Genomic DNA, 12797 nt, shown 5'->3' with positions numbered 1-12797 from the left:
AAATGACACCAGGACATCCCTCTGTAGAATGAAAAGGCAGCTGGAGCGCTTCAAAGGACTGGAAACATATCTGATGCCTCAGGCTTCAAATCTACCTTACCCAGTCGTAGAGGGACTATTCACGATACTGTTGGTCTCGAGCTCGTCAAGGCATGGTTCCGTACATCTCTTACCTCAAAGCTTACTCTCCTTCGGCTTATCCCTCAACTCCTGTGCTTTCTTCAACAACGCATACATCGTCTGCAACCTCGGCATTTCCAGTCCCTTCTCTCTCGCCAGCCTTATCGGGTTCCCAAGAATAACCTCCAACTCCATCTTCGCCCCCTTCTCCCAATCACCCCACATACTCGGTCGACTGCCACTGCTGTTCTTCTTCGTCGAGTTCAAGATTGCCTCAGCAGTGGCCAGCTTGGAAGGTAAAGGTTTGCCCAGCACTTTCGGCGCTGTTTCCAAAACCTCATTCATGATGCCAGTGAGCATAATCGACATCTCCGGATCGAGAGACATTTCTTGATTGCCAGCACCACCAGACAGCACCGAGCTGGGATTCATCGCGGCGTTGATGGCGATTTTGTGCCATCGTACGAATTGAAGGCCTGCGTGGTCGTATAACTCGGCATCCTTGATTCCACCATCCTGCAGCAGCTTCACAAGCTTCGCATTACTCTCATCCGCTGCCTTGTCCTCTGCCTTTGACCCTGATCCGCCTTGATCGAGATGCGGTAGATAAGGTCCGATAGATATCCTCGTCCATCGATTGTGCTGGATGACTCCATGACTAGGCTGTGCAGCACTCGCAACGGTCACAGCGCTCAAAATCGGAGCCTTGGGAAAACGCCTCCTATACGGCTCCTCGACTCCCAGCCCATTCTGCACAAGCACAATGCTCGTGCCAGGACTGACCAGGCCTTCGAGCAGTGCACTATCATCGTTGACGTCCGGAAGAGCTTTCGTCGCCACGAGGAGATAGTCCCACTTCACACCAGCTTTCCGCGCATTTTCAGGCGAGCTGAAAACATGTTCGGGTTTGAATATTTGCTCGTCGTATTTCGGTGACGTGACTTTGAATCCGTTGGCTTGGACCACTTTGAAGTTGGACCGGCAGAGGGCTGAGACGGCGATGTTGGACGCTGTGGAGAGGCGGGCTCCGTAGAATGCTCCTATTGCGCCTGCGCCGACGATGAGGACGCGGACTGGCATTTTGATGGTGATTTAATGGAGAGTGATAGAGGTGGTTCGGGTGCACGGTGTGTGATCCATGTCTGACCTGTCGCTGCCTCGGCAAGACTTGCGCCGAAGGAAAGTCTCTCCCGCGTCGCGTGCACCGTGTCCTTCTTCTCACCTACATCAACTCATCACATTCGACCTTGATCAGCATTCAGCTCTGCGAGCAATCACGGACAGGATGCGGACACGTCCAGGTAACGGGGAAGATGGCTCGACCCGACATCTGTGCCTTGTTGCTGCCTTGAATCCTTCGCCTCTGACAGGCTGGAATCAGGCGGCTCAGTCTTGCCGATCTTGTCGATTGGATATCAGAGCACTGCTGTCTAAAGAATGGCCCAATCTGTCGACAAGAGCCATCGGGGCGTAGCAACTGCTATGATCATAAAGACCGCTTCTGTCATTCGTGATGATGGGACCCAGACTGCTTCTTATTACACGATAACAGCTTCGTGGTCGATTTCCTCATTCCCTGCCTTGCTCAACTCCCAACTCACTTCACATACTCCTTTGCCCACTCATCACTCCATCCCTTGACTGTGTTGCAGAACCTGCCAATATGGCCGCTCCAGTCGAGATGGCCGAGAGCAACATGCCGGCCTTGCCCGCTCGCCACGATGACTTTGTCACGTACATCGCAGCTCACAAAGACAAGCCAATGCGGGAACTCTTGGAGCCGTATAAGCAGTATGAGAACGAGATGCGGAAGGTGTTTGCGCAGCACCCCGAGCACCCTGCCATTCGGACGCCAAATATCGTGCCACTCTTCGGCCGTGACCAGGAGAAGGACATCACCATACGAGCCCGAGACCTGGATACCGAAACTGTGGCGGAGAAAGAAGCCTACATAATGCCGCTGAAGGATGATCAACGCTTGCCGACCGGCTCACCAGCTGTCGTGCAATCGTTGAAAGAGTTCCGGAACAATCTCAACATCTTCACTGAGTCTTCCCTTGCTGACATGGACTGGTCGAACGTGGTTGCTGCTGGTTCTGCTGTGGTTACTTCTCTGTTGAAAGTGCCAGAGAAGCATGCTGGAACGAAACGTGCACTTCGGCAGTACTATCATGAGCAATTGGTAACGTCTTTGAATCATGAATGTATAACATTTGCTAACATAAAAGACAGGCACCAGCATCGGATGTGGACCTTTTCTTGTACGGCCTGGACGAGGAGCAAGCGCTGGAGAAAATCAAGCAGATCGAAGCCAACATCCGAGACGCCTTGCTGGTTGAGACGACGACTGTGCGTACCAAGAATGCTCTTACTATCGTCAGCCAGCACCCCGTTCGACATATACAGGTGGTCCTGAGGATGTACAAATCCATCTCGGAGATCCTGTCCGGCTTTGATGTCGACTGTAGTTGCGCTGCATATAACGGTCACCAAGTGTATGCCACGCCTCGCGCATTGGCAGCGTACATGACGCAGATCAATACCATTGATCTCAGCCGTCGCTCGCCTTCCTACGAGAGCCGTCTTTCCAAGTACGCCCACCGGGGATTCGAAGTGTACTGGCCACATTTGGACCGCTCTAGAGTTGATCCGACAATCTACGAGAGATCTTTTGGGCGAACCGAGGGACTCGCTCGACTGCTCATTTTGGAGAAGCTACCCAGGAGCGAGGATCGCGATGCCTATCTTGATCAGCGACGTGCTGAGCGCGGTCGTCCGGCCATCAATCGATGGCGTGTGCAGCGACGCAATTTGCGCGGCAACATCAAGGACGCTCACGAAGACGAAGTAGCCGAGTGGGTCGATGCTGAGGATGTTTCTGACTATCATACTTTCACCATTCCGTATGGACCAAAGTACCATGCTCGCAAGATTGAGAAGCTCATCTTCACGAAGGATATTCTCCTGAATGCCGAGTAAGTCGATCGAAGGGCAGGATTCATGCATGCACAGCACCAGCATGTTATCTTAGTTTCAAAACTTCGCCTTCAAGTCTGTGCTTTCGCTAACAGTCTGCCCCTACTCTAGGTGGAACCTGCCCAAAGACCGCGAAGTCCACCTACATCGCCATCCGGCCTTCTTCGGGAGCGTCGAGGACGTCATTCATGACTGCTGTGGCTACTGCCCGGATCCTAAGACGGACGAAGAGGCCGAAGTTGCTCAGGCAGAGAACAAGATCTATGTGTCCGGCCAGATTTCGTTTCTGAGAGATAATCCTGGAAGACAGACGATCGGTTCTTTCCACCCGCTCACGGCCGACGACTGGACTGAGATGGCATACGTTGGGAATACTGCCAGACTGTGTCAAAGCATAGTAGATGGCGACGTGGAGGATGTCCAGACTTGGCTGGAGCAGGATGGCAACGATCCCAACGCACGCGACTTTACCGGACGCACTCCGCTTCATTTGGCCGTCACCAGCTCGACACCAGAGATTGTACAAGTGTTAATCGATAACGGTGCCCGTCTGGTTGCTCGACTCGTGGACGGCAGGACTGCACTTCACTTGGCTGCAATTCGTGGTAGCGTAGAAATGGTGTCAGCGTTGTTGCGTAAGAGTGCAGCGAATGAGGAAGAAGAAGAGAAGAAAGTCGATGCCAGAAGGGCTGCTCGAGCGGAGCGACCGTCGACCGAACTCGAAGACCTCGACATCGACATCGTGAACGATGCTGATGAAGATGAGGACGGCAACATCGACGCCACTACCGAAAACTCCATGGTCAATATCAAGTCGCCTCCTGCTAACTCGGATGACAAAGTACTAAACGGCGACGATGAAGAAGAATCTGCGGATATCTACGACGTCAACGTTCTAGCATGGGACACTGCCATCTCGCCTCTTCATCTTGCGATCATCAATGGTCACCTTGACCTTGTGCGAGTATTGGTCCAAGATTTCGGCGCAGACGTCTTACTACCAGTCAAGCTCTTTCACGATCACGACAAATCTGCCCGAGCAGCGATTCTGACGCTCGTTCTGGCTCTTCGGTTGCCATCCGAACAAGCAGATGCCATGTCACGCCTCTTGATCCAGCTCGGAGCATCTTCTGCGCAGGCTGACATTCATCAAAACACGGCTCTGCTATACTCAATCGCCGAGCAGCCAGCTTTGACCAAAGTCTTCCTTGATGCCGACAAGGTCGGAACAGGCCGAGCAATCAACCACTTGGCTGCCCAGAGCTTCTATTCGTCGAACCTGATTGTCCAAAGTCCATTGCTGGCCGCGATTCAAGCCAAGGACAGCTCGACTGCGCTCCTCCTATTGACTGCGGGCGCCAATTCCGACATCGATTTCGCTGCATACATGAAGGCCCACAAGACTGTATTGGAGCCAGCATCAGATACAAAGACCAACCAGACCAAATTCCGCAAAGACGTGGAGCAGCCTGTCACTTCTGCTGTCGAGTGCGAATTGCCGGAGCTTGCTACATCCCTGATTACGGAGTACGGAGTTGATGTCAATACCATCTCACCGGCGGGGTGGGCGCACATCAATCAGGACCACTGGATGTTCGGTGGTGGCAAAAAAGCTACCAGTTTGCTCGATGAAGTGGAGGAGAAGATTAAGCAACTCAAAACGTGGAAACCAGATGACCAGAAGATCCATGCTCCTATCCCTCTCAAGGACGATTTCGAATACCTTGAGGGCTTGCAAGAAGGCACGTATGCGTTGTGGACCGCTCAGTCTCAGATTGCAGCAGCGAAACGAGGTTACAAGTCCAAGCTTACAACCTACAAAAACCTGACTGCAGAGAATGACGAGGACGCCGGCGTACCCGAGAAGCAAGCAGCTGTTGACGCAATGCGGGAGCGCTTCGAGGAGTTGAGGAGAGTCCTCATTGAGCGAGGAGCCAAGACATTCAGAGAACTCCACTCTGAAGTCAAAGAGTCTGGTAACCAAATTTACCGGCCATACGAATATAGACCGTATGTGGAACCTGCCTTCAAGGTCAACTTCAGTCTCAAGCTGCCTGATCTGACGGATGAGCGACAAGAGAGATACATTGATCTCTTTGAGGCTGCTTGGAACGGTGAGATATCCGCGGTGAAACAGCTCACCTTGATGACATGGAACAACAAAGATGGCGAAACTCAACCTCCTTTACAAGTCGCTGTCAAGGACTCAAGGGACCACTCGCCGTTCTCCATTGCTATCGCAAGAGGACATCTGGAGCTTGCCGCGGCTATCATGGCAATTGCTCAGGCACAATACATGCCACCTGACGAATCTGCCAAGCAGCGCTTCGTTCTCGATGGCGGTGCTGGCGAGAACGATGAATCGAACGATTCTGGTTCGGACAGTAGCAGCGTTGAGCTGGCCAGCGAGTCGATCGATCCAAATTTCACCGTGGAGAACGTTGGCGAGATCTCGCTTCAGGTGAAAAGCCGCGTCAAGCCACTCGCAATGATGATGTGGCGATGCTGCAATCTGAAAGAGTTCCTGCCTGAAGCCGCAAAGCGAAGCACGCCGAGAAAGCTATTTCCAAACACGGTGTTGTCGTTCGCGGTGCACGCTGACGATGAAGAACTACTCGACTTCCTGCTTTCGCTTGGCGAAAGATATTCTGAGTCGCAGGATTCGGAGGAGAGCGACACAGACTTCTTCGACATGCTGGATCACGACTTCCAGGAGACGCTACGCCTTGACCGTCCGCATTTGCTTGCACATCTGATCCAACGCTCTGCGACTGGAGCTCCCATCCGCGATTTGATCAAGCGATCTGGAGTGGAGACGAAAGAAAAGCCAAAGTACTATCAAGGATTGTCAGTGCACGGCAAGAAGCGAAAGGACTGGGCTGCTCGACCTCGCAAGACTCGACGTGATTACGGCGCCGGGCCCATTGACAAGGACACCGCACCCGTCCTTCAAGCTGCTTATTACGCTTCCATTCAGAGCGTAGAATGGCTACTGAGCGATGCTCCTGCACGATGCTACTCCGAATTCGCGGAACGCCACCCGGAACATGTCAGAGTCAAAGCCTTATCCCAGGCCGAGAGCGGATTCGATGGCTCGGTACAGCAGTTCCTCAACGCTCGTGTTCATCTTGCCATTCATTGCGCTGTCTTAGCTTCGCCTACACCCAAATCTGCCGCTGTCCTGCGGTATCTGGTCAAAGTCATGCCAGAAGCAATCGATGCCAAATCGGCCGACGGTCTCACCCCTCTACTCATTGCGTTCCGGCTCGGCCGCCAAGATGCTGCCGCCATCTTGATTGAAGCTGGAGCAGACCAGACCATCCGCGATGATGAGGGCAGGAACCTTGTTCACTCATTGCTGATGAATTCCTTCACCTCGAGCGCCCATGTGCAAAGACTTCGCACGATGTTTGATCTCATCGACGACCGACTCCTGGCGGACATGCTCATGGAGCGCAGCACAGCGGCACCAGGCGCATTGACACCTCTGGCGCAATGGACTCAAAGCGCCATCTACTTCGCGCACAACTGGCAATCCTTCAACGATGATGCCGTACGTCTCCTGCTGCAATATAGCAAAGGCATCGAGCTCAGCATCATCAACGGTGAAGGCCACACACCACTCCACGTCGCTGTTCGAAGCAAGATGAAGTCTCTCACGAAGATCATCCTGGAACACGATCCTACTCTACTTCTCCGCGAAAATACTACAGGCCGAACGCCGTTCGAGATGGCTGAAGACGCGGACATTGCGGCTGCAGTCCAGGATGTTCCCGCACTACCGTCTAGTCGCAACCAAATCTACCGTCGCCGCCAGATTACAACCTTGAGCAAACCGATCTGCGAACGTGAGGCGAAGACATTCCTGCCGGGGTATGGCGTCCAGGAGCTGTCGAAACATGAGGCGATTTTGAGAATGATGAGGGAAGCGAAGGCGAGGCTCGAAGAGGAGGGCAGAGCGAAGAGGAGACTTGTGACGTTGAATGAGGCGAATGAGGTTGCGAGACGCCTGGCGGCGCGCAAGACTAACCAGCCGATACGATCTGATGCGGATGGTACCGAGCCAGAGTCGAGACAAGGTGATGAGGTGAGGGAGTGGCTTCAAAGGGCGCAGATCGAGTTCGAGTGAGCGATAAAGCGGGCCGGGGAGTAGATTGTGAACAAGCAGGCAACTCGAGGAGGCAGACAGTCTGTCAGTATAGTGGTTACAAGTCCATGATCTATATCCTTCTACAGAAGCAGTTGACTAATCGTACCTGGCCCTCGTCGCTTTGCAGGAGCATGGGGTTGTTTTGTCAGGCACAAGGTGGGGAAAGCACGGAAATCTTCTCACCACCTCACCTCTCCAGGCCCACGTCTCTCACATCGACATCACATCATTTCATCCACGCCCATCTTGCAGCATTTTTCATTCTCGTCGTCCACCATGACAGCCATCACTGACTCTCAAATCTTCGGCAATGTCTTCTCCACGCCGGAGATAGCGAAGATCTGGTCTGACCGCCAGCGAACTCAATATTATCTCGACTTTGAAGCCGCATTGGCAAAAGCACAAGCGGAACTGGGCATTATTCCACAAAAAGCATGCGATGAGATTGTCAAGCATTGCACTTTGGATCAATTGGATTTTGATCTTTTGAGGCAGCAGACGGAATTGATCGGCTATCCGGTCTTGCCGGTGGTTCAGCAGCTGGTCAAGAAGATCAATGCGGTGGAAGATCGGCTGGGAGAATGGATTCATTGGGGGACTACGACGCAGGTGCGATAGATTGAATGCCCTCTCCACGAGTATCCAGCACTGATGAGATCTCACAGGACCTCACCGACACAGCCACAGTCCTCCAACTCCGAGACACCATCGTCCTCCTCGAGAAGTCCCTCGACACCATCGCCAACGCTCTAACCAAGCTCTGCAAAGACCACAAAACCACCCCAATGGCCGCCCGCAGCAACCTCCAACAAGCGGTCCCCATCTCCTTCGGCTTCAAAATGGCCCGTCTCCTCGCAACTTTCAACCGCCACCGTCACCGCCTCCTCGAACTCAAACCCCGTCTCCTCGTCCTCGAATTCTCCGGCGCAGCAGGGACCCTCGCGACCATCACGCCTTCCACATCCTACTCCCCCGCTGCGGAAACATCCACCCCTCTCGCTCTCCAATGCCAAACTCTCCTCGCCAGACACCTCGACCTCGCCGTTCCCAGTATAGCCTGGCACACCGAACGCGACACCTTCGCCGAGTTCTCCACTTTCCTCTCCCTCCTCACCGCCACCTGCGCGAAATTCGCAACGGATTTGAAATTGATGATGCAATCCGAAGTCAACGAAGCGCGGGAACCGTACGTCGCTCACCGCGGCTCCTCGTCCACCATGCCGCAAAAGCGAAATCCAATCGGATGCGCGTACATCTGCTCCATGGCGAGTTCAGTCCGTGCCATGTCCGGCGGGATGGTAGAAGCCATGGTCGCGGACCACGAGCGGAGTACCGGACCGTGGGAAATCGAGTGGGTCATGTTACCGCAACTTTGCGCGCTGAGCGTGGCGTGTTTGAAGCAAACGGGAACACTGTTGGAAGGGTTGGAAGTGGACGTCGAGGGGATGGCGAGGAATTTGGAGATTAGCAAAGGTGCGATTGTGAGTGAGGCGGTGATGATGGGGTTGGGGAAGAAAGTGGGACGGCAGTATGCGCATGATTTGGTGTATGGGTTGTGTCGACGGGCGCAGGTGGAGGGGAGGGCGTTGGTGGAGTTGTTGAGGGAGGATGAGGAGGTGAAGAAGGTGGAGTTGGAAGAGGGGGAGTTGGAGAGGTTGTGTGATCCGGGGAATTATTTGGGGTTGAGTGGGGTTATGGTTGAGATGGTGCTGGAGGAGACGGACAAGTAGTGATAGGTCTGAAGGTCTCTCGTCTGGGTTCCCGATGGCCAATGGGTAGGCAGGATGGGTGGAAACAACTCAAGAAAGAGGACGCCCGCCATCGTGCCTCGAACATGCCATCCATCTACTGCAAACTACCTCTGCGACCGACACCCGCCCCTGCGACCACCCCTACCACCCCCACCCCTACCACCCCCACCGATACTCCTCGACACCGCAAACGTCCTATACGTATTCGACGACACCGCCCCCGGCTGACCCAAAAACCAATCCGTAGTCCCAGCATCTTGACTGACATCGCCCGCTCGCACAGTACAAGCCAACGGACAAGACCCATCGCTCGCCAGCGAGACACTGCAAGTCAGCGGCGCGTACGTCCCCGCAGCGATCAGCGACTGGTCGACGACTTCGACTTTCGAGTCCCCGCCCGTCGTCGTCGTCCTCTCGGCCGCAATCCCGCCTTCGAAGACGCCTTCTAGAGCGTCGAGGTTGCCGCTGGCGTTGAGGGCGAATAAGATGGCAGAGGATGGGTCGTCGCGGTATTCCAGGGCGCCGGTGCCTGCGCCATCGATGTCGGTGTTGGGACCGGACTGGCGCGTTTCGAGACCGCTTTGGACTCTTTTTTGCTGGGAGGATTCGCAAGCCTCGCTTAGGAATTCTCCGTCGTCGGTGCCGATTATGATGTCGGTGGTAGTGGGGTCGAGAGTGAATTGTGTAACAGGAGTAGGCGTCTTAGTGGTGGCGGTCCTGACGACAGATGTCGAAACGGAAGTCAATGTCGTGGTCGATGCGTAGACCGTCGTGGTGCTAGGTTTGATGGAGAGACAGCTACAAGCCGCGGAGACCGACTTGGTATCGCTGGGCAAACAAGAGGGCTTCTTGAAAGCTGAGCCGCGACGTTCAAGTTCCTCCGAAGGCAGATCGCGGCGGCTGGGAGCGGCTGTGACTGTGACTGCTGGAGCGGCACAACTTGTGATGGTCTTGGTGATAGTCGAGGCTGGAGCGAGGATCGTGGTGGTGAACGACGTGACGGTGGTTTGGGTGTGCTTGACGACAGTTTTGACTCCTTTGGTTGTCTTGACCGTAGGAATACCTGTGCGTCGGTCAGTCAATGTCAATCGTCGTCAGAGAAAGGCCAGCCTTACGAAGGAACGAAGAGCAGTACGCGCGAACTGGACTTTGCTGCTTCGCCTGCGCGCATTTCTGCTTTGACGCCGAGCAGGAATATGCGGGACGTCCATACAAAGGAGGAGGGGCCCCGTAGGAAGGCGGAGCTCCATACGAAGGCGGAGCGTTGCCTCGTGCCGTGAGGTCTTGTGCTGGCACGTTGGCAGCGTTCACGCCGATGCCAGCTACGCCGACAAACAGTAGCGAGCGGAACATGGTGCTGTGATCTTGATGATGCCGAAGAGAGGTGGAAGGGAATCGAAGAAAGGTAAAGGAAACTCGCCTACCTCAAGGAAGGAAAGGAGCTCATCTTATAAACAAGCCATGTTTTTCGCCCAGGCCGCCATACCAAGACCATCAGGCCATCGCTTCCCGTAAAATGGACAGCCCATGCCCGCATAAGGCGTCGCATTGAGTCCATAATTGTCCACGGAGTCGCCGTCGGTCCCAGAGCTTTGGTGGAGATGAGAAAGGTAAACAAGCGAAAGGCGTCGTGGTGGCGTGCATCTAGAATTGGAGGAAGGCCATGATGGTATGTAAGTTTCCCAGTCAGTCTGTAATATCCGCCGGAAGACATGGATTGAGGTGTGCTCGCGCACTGTGAGGCTGACTTAGACTTTCGATCCGGCTACGCTTGCAGAGTCTAGATCGCGATGAGCTCTGGGGTGGTAGGTTGTAAGTAGTCTTTCTACCTCCTAATGGAAGGCAAGAATCGTCAAGACCTGCGGCGAGGATCGTGAATGAAGGCCTCGGGCTGCGTAATCTTTCCGGACTTTCTGGATATGTGCCGCTACAAAAAGTCAAGATCCCATCAATGCCGCTCAATGCTCCATTCCACTCTCTTCGAATGTTCAATTCTTGCTGACCAGCCATCACCTTCGTTTCGTCTTCTTCGATGCCTTGCCTGTCCATGCGTTCACAAATTGTACCTTCTCCTCAACACCCAGCCCGAGCGTCTTTGCACGTCCCAGACGAGAGAGCGACTCCGTCACGCAGTCTAGCGCTTTCTGTTCGGCCGCTGAGAGTTCCTCTGATTCTGTATCGCTCTCGACTCCGTTCTCGCCGACCTTCTGGGCCGGTGATGATTGTAGACTGTCGAAGAAGTTGGTGTCGTAGCTGTTTCGTTTTGGGTTGCGGCCTCTGCCGGAAGAGGAATCGGCGGAGTCGCCTGCTTGCTGGATCAGAGTTGTTGGCATGCCGATTCGCACGCGAATGCAATGTGTGGAGCGAGAGCAAAGTTTCCAGAGGAAGTTGATGGCTTCGAAGAATCCCGGAATGGGAGTGACTACGTCTGCTGGCGTGTAGCGGAGAGACACCGGGAAGATGGAGGTCCTCCCAGATGCGGAAAGAAGGGACGGCGATAGACGCAGCACACCCCGACCATTGCTAGTTGTGCCTTCGGGAAAGACTACGATCACTCTGCTTGGGTTTTGAGCTACAAGTTTGGAAAGCTCAATAGTGTTGTCTGGCGATGGAGACATGGTGAAGCATGATGCTAGAGCACCTTCCAGGGAGAGCGGTCGAACGCCACGGACTCCAGCATAGCTCTGCGTGAAGATTGGATCAAAGATGGCAGCCAGGTAGATGATGTCCAGAGGTGAGGTATAGGAGGATGCGATGATTGTGCCTGGGCCAGGTAGGCGACCGGACTTTCCCAGTGAGCTGTTCGTCTATGATCAGCATCATATCAAGTCTCAGGAAATCGTGAATCGTACCCTCGTTGCACGCCATCGACTCTGATGTCAATCCACCAGACTCCGGGTATTCCAAGAATACACCACAGATTGGCTTTGCGAAGTAGTCCTCCTGCCGGCGTCCACTGAATGATGAGTAGCCACACAGCCCAGGCAAAAATCAGAAACGGGAGCCGCAGGAAGAAGAGGAACTATATTACTGATCAGTGTCCATGCGAACTCTGGTGACTCTCCGGCACACATACGGCATGATATGGAGCCAGCAAAGGGTTGCTGGCCGGCGGGGCGATAGGGAAGAATGGCGCTATGCCGGAGCCTGTCGTCGCGTCAGCCATGCACAGCATCGCAAAAATCTCATCAGCCGATCACGTACCCTTATCCCTGTATTGCCCGTACTTCTCCATCGTGGTGAAGGCTGATCATGCGACAGTCCGGTGGGAAGGGTTGAGAAGATCGCGAGAGAGAGTTCCGGTATACAGCTGAAAGAGTTGCGGGCCGTGGGTGGGACATGAACCCTTTCAGGGCGCACGCAGGATGTGTGAGATACGTGGAGTCTTTGGAGGATTTGGGCGTATCAAAGGCGGTCGAAAGCGGACTTTCAGCTGCAGTGTGATGCCGGTGGTGATCTCCGACACATGAAAGAATCTCACACGAATCCCAGTGCAGTGGATGCAGCGAAAGAGGAAGCCTTTTCCACCAGATTGACATGTGAAGAACGGAGAGATCCAGCCGGGCGGGATGACGCTCGTTAGATGGAGGAGTGATGGCCAAAAGTCGAGGAGATTATTCAGCAGGCACTAGTGTATTCCCTCACTTCCACGAGGTCGACATCTCCTTTCCTTTCTCCAACGACCTCGAAGAGTCGATACGACGGGACCCATTGCGACGATGAGCGCTATGGAAACCTTCGGTCCATCAAGAACTCGAGTTCAAAGGTCGACCAGAAGTTTGCCTCGTACCTCCACCTTG

The 12797-nt window shown here is 54.2% G+C and overlaps 5 protein-coding genes across 5 annotated transcripts; 2 read left to right on the top strand and 3 right to left on the bottom strand.

The window, feature by feature from the left end:
• Positions 1-109: 109 nt before the first annotated feature.
• On the bottom strand, positions 110-1200 carry MYCGRDRAFT_70413 (uncharacterized protein; the record flags this gene model as incomplete). Its single annotated transcript, XM_003854027.1, has 1 exon — positions 110-1200. The coding sequence occupies one exon, from the start codon at positions 1198-1200 to the stop codon at positions 175-177; it is 1026 nt and encodes a 341-aa protein (XP_003854075.1).
• A 583-nt stretch (positions 1201-1783) lies between these two features.
• Positions 1784-7225, top strand: MYCGRDRAFT_92101 (uncharacterized protein; the record flags this gene model as incomplete). Its single annotated transcript, XM_003854160.1, has 3 exons — positions 1784-2302; positions 2353-3095; positions 3208-7225. 3 exons carry the CDS (start codon positions 1784-1786, stop codon positions 7223-7225), a joined length of 5280 nt encoding a protein of 1759 aa, XP_003854208.1.
• A 297-nt stretch (positions 7226-7522) lies between these two features.
• On the top strand, positions 7523-8976 carry CMLE2 (beta carboxy-cis-cis-muconate lactonizing enzyme, cyloisomerase, CLME2; the record flags this gene model as incomplete). The annotated part of the gene is made up of 2 exons (XM_003854161.1): positions 7523-7855; positions 7912-8976. 2 exons carry the CDS (start codon positions 7523-7525, stop codon positions 8974-8976), a joined length of 1398 nt encoding a protein of 465 aa, XP_003854209.1.
• Positions 8977-9739: 763 nt separating this feature from the next.
• Positions 9740-10350, bottom strand: MYCGRDRAFT_92099 (Ca2+-modulated nonselective cation channel polycystin; the record flags this gene model as incomplete). Its single annotated transcript, XM_003854026.1, has 3 exons — positions 9740-9774; positions 9836-10060; positions 10113-10350. The coding sequence occupies 3 exons, from the start codon at positions 10348-10350 to the stop codon at positions 9740-9742; spliced, it is 498 nt and encodes a 165-aa protein (XP_003854074.1).
• Positions 10351-11006: 656 nt separating this feature from the next.
• Positions 11007-12496, bottom strand: MYCGRDRAFT_70410 (uncharacterized protein; the record flags this gene model as incomplete). The annotated part of the gene is made up of 5 exons (XM_003854025.1): positions 11007-11141; positions 11187-11796; positions 11850-12019; positions 12074-12144; positions 12202-12496. The coding sequence occupies 5 exons, from the start codon at positions 12230-12232 to the stop codon at positions 11007-11009; spliced, it is 1017 nt and encodes a 338-aa protein (XP_003854073.1).
• Positions 12497-12797: the final 301 nt, after the last annotated feature.

This window comes from Zymoseptoria tritici, chromosome 3 (assembly GCF_000219625.1).
Source record: "Zymoseptoria tritici IPO323 chromosome 3, whole genome shotgun sequence".
NCBI lineage: Eukaryota > Fungi > Ascomycota > Dothideomycetes > Mycosphaerellales > Mycosphaerellaceae > Zymoseptoria > Zymoseptoria tritici.
This window is presented reverse-complemented; position numbering and strand designations above follow the sequence as displayed.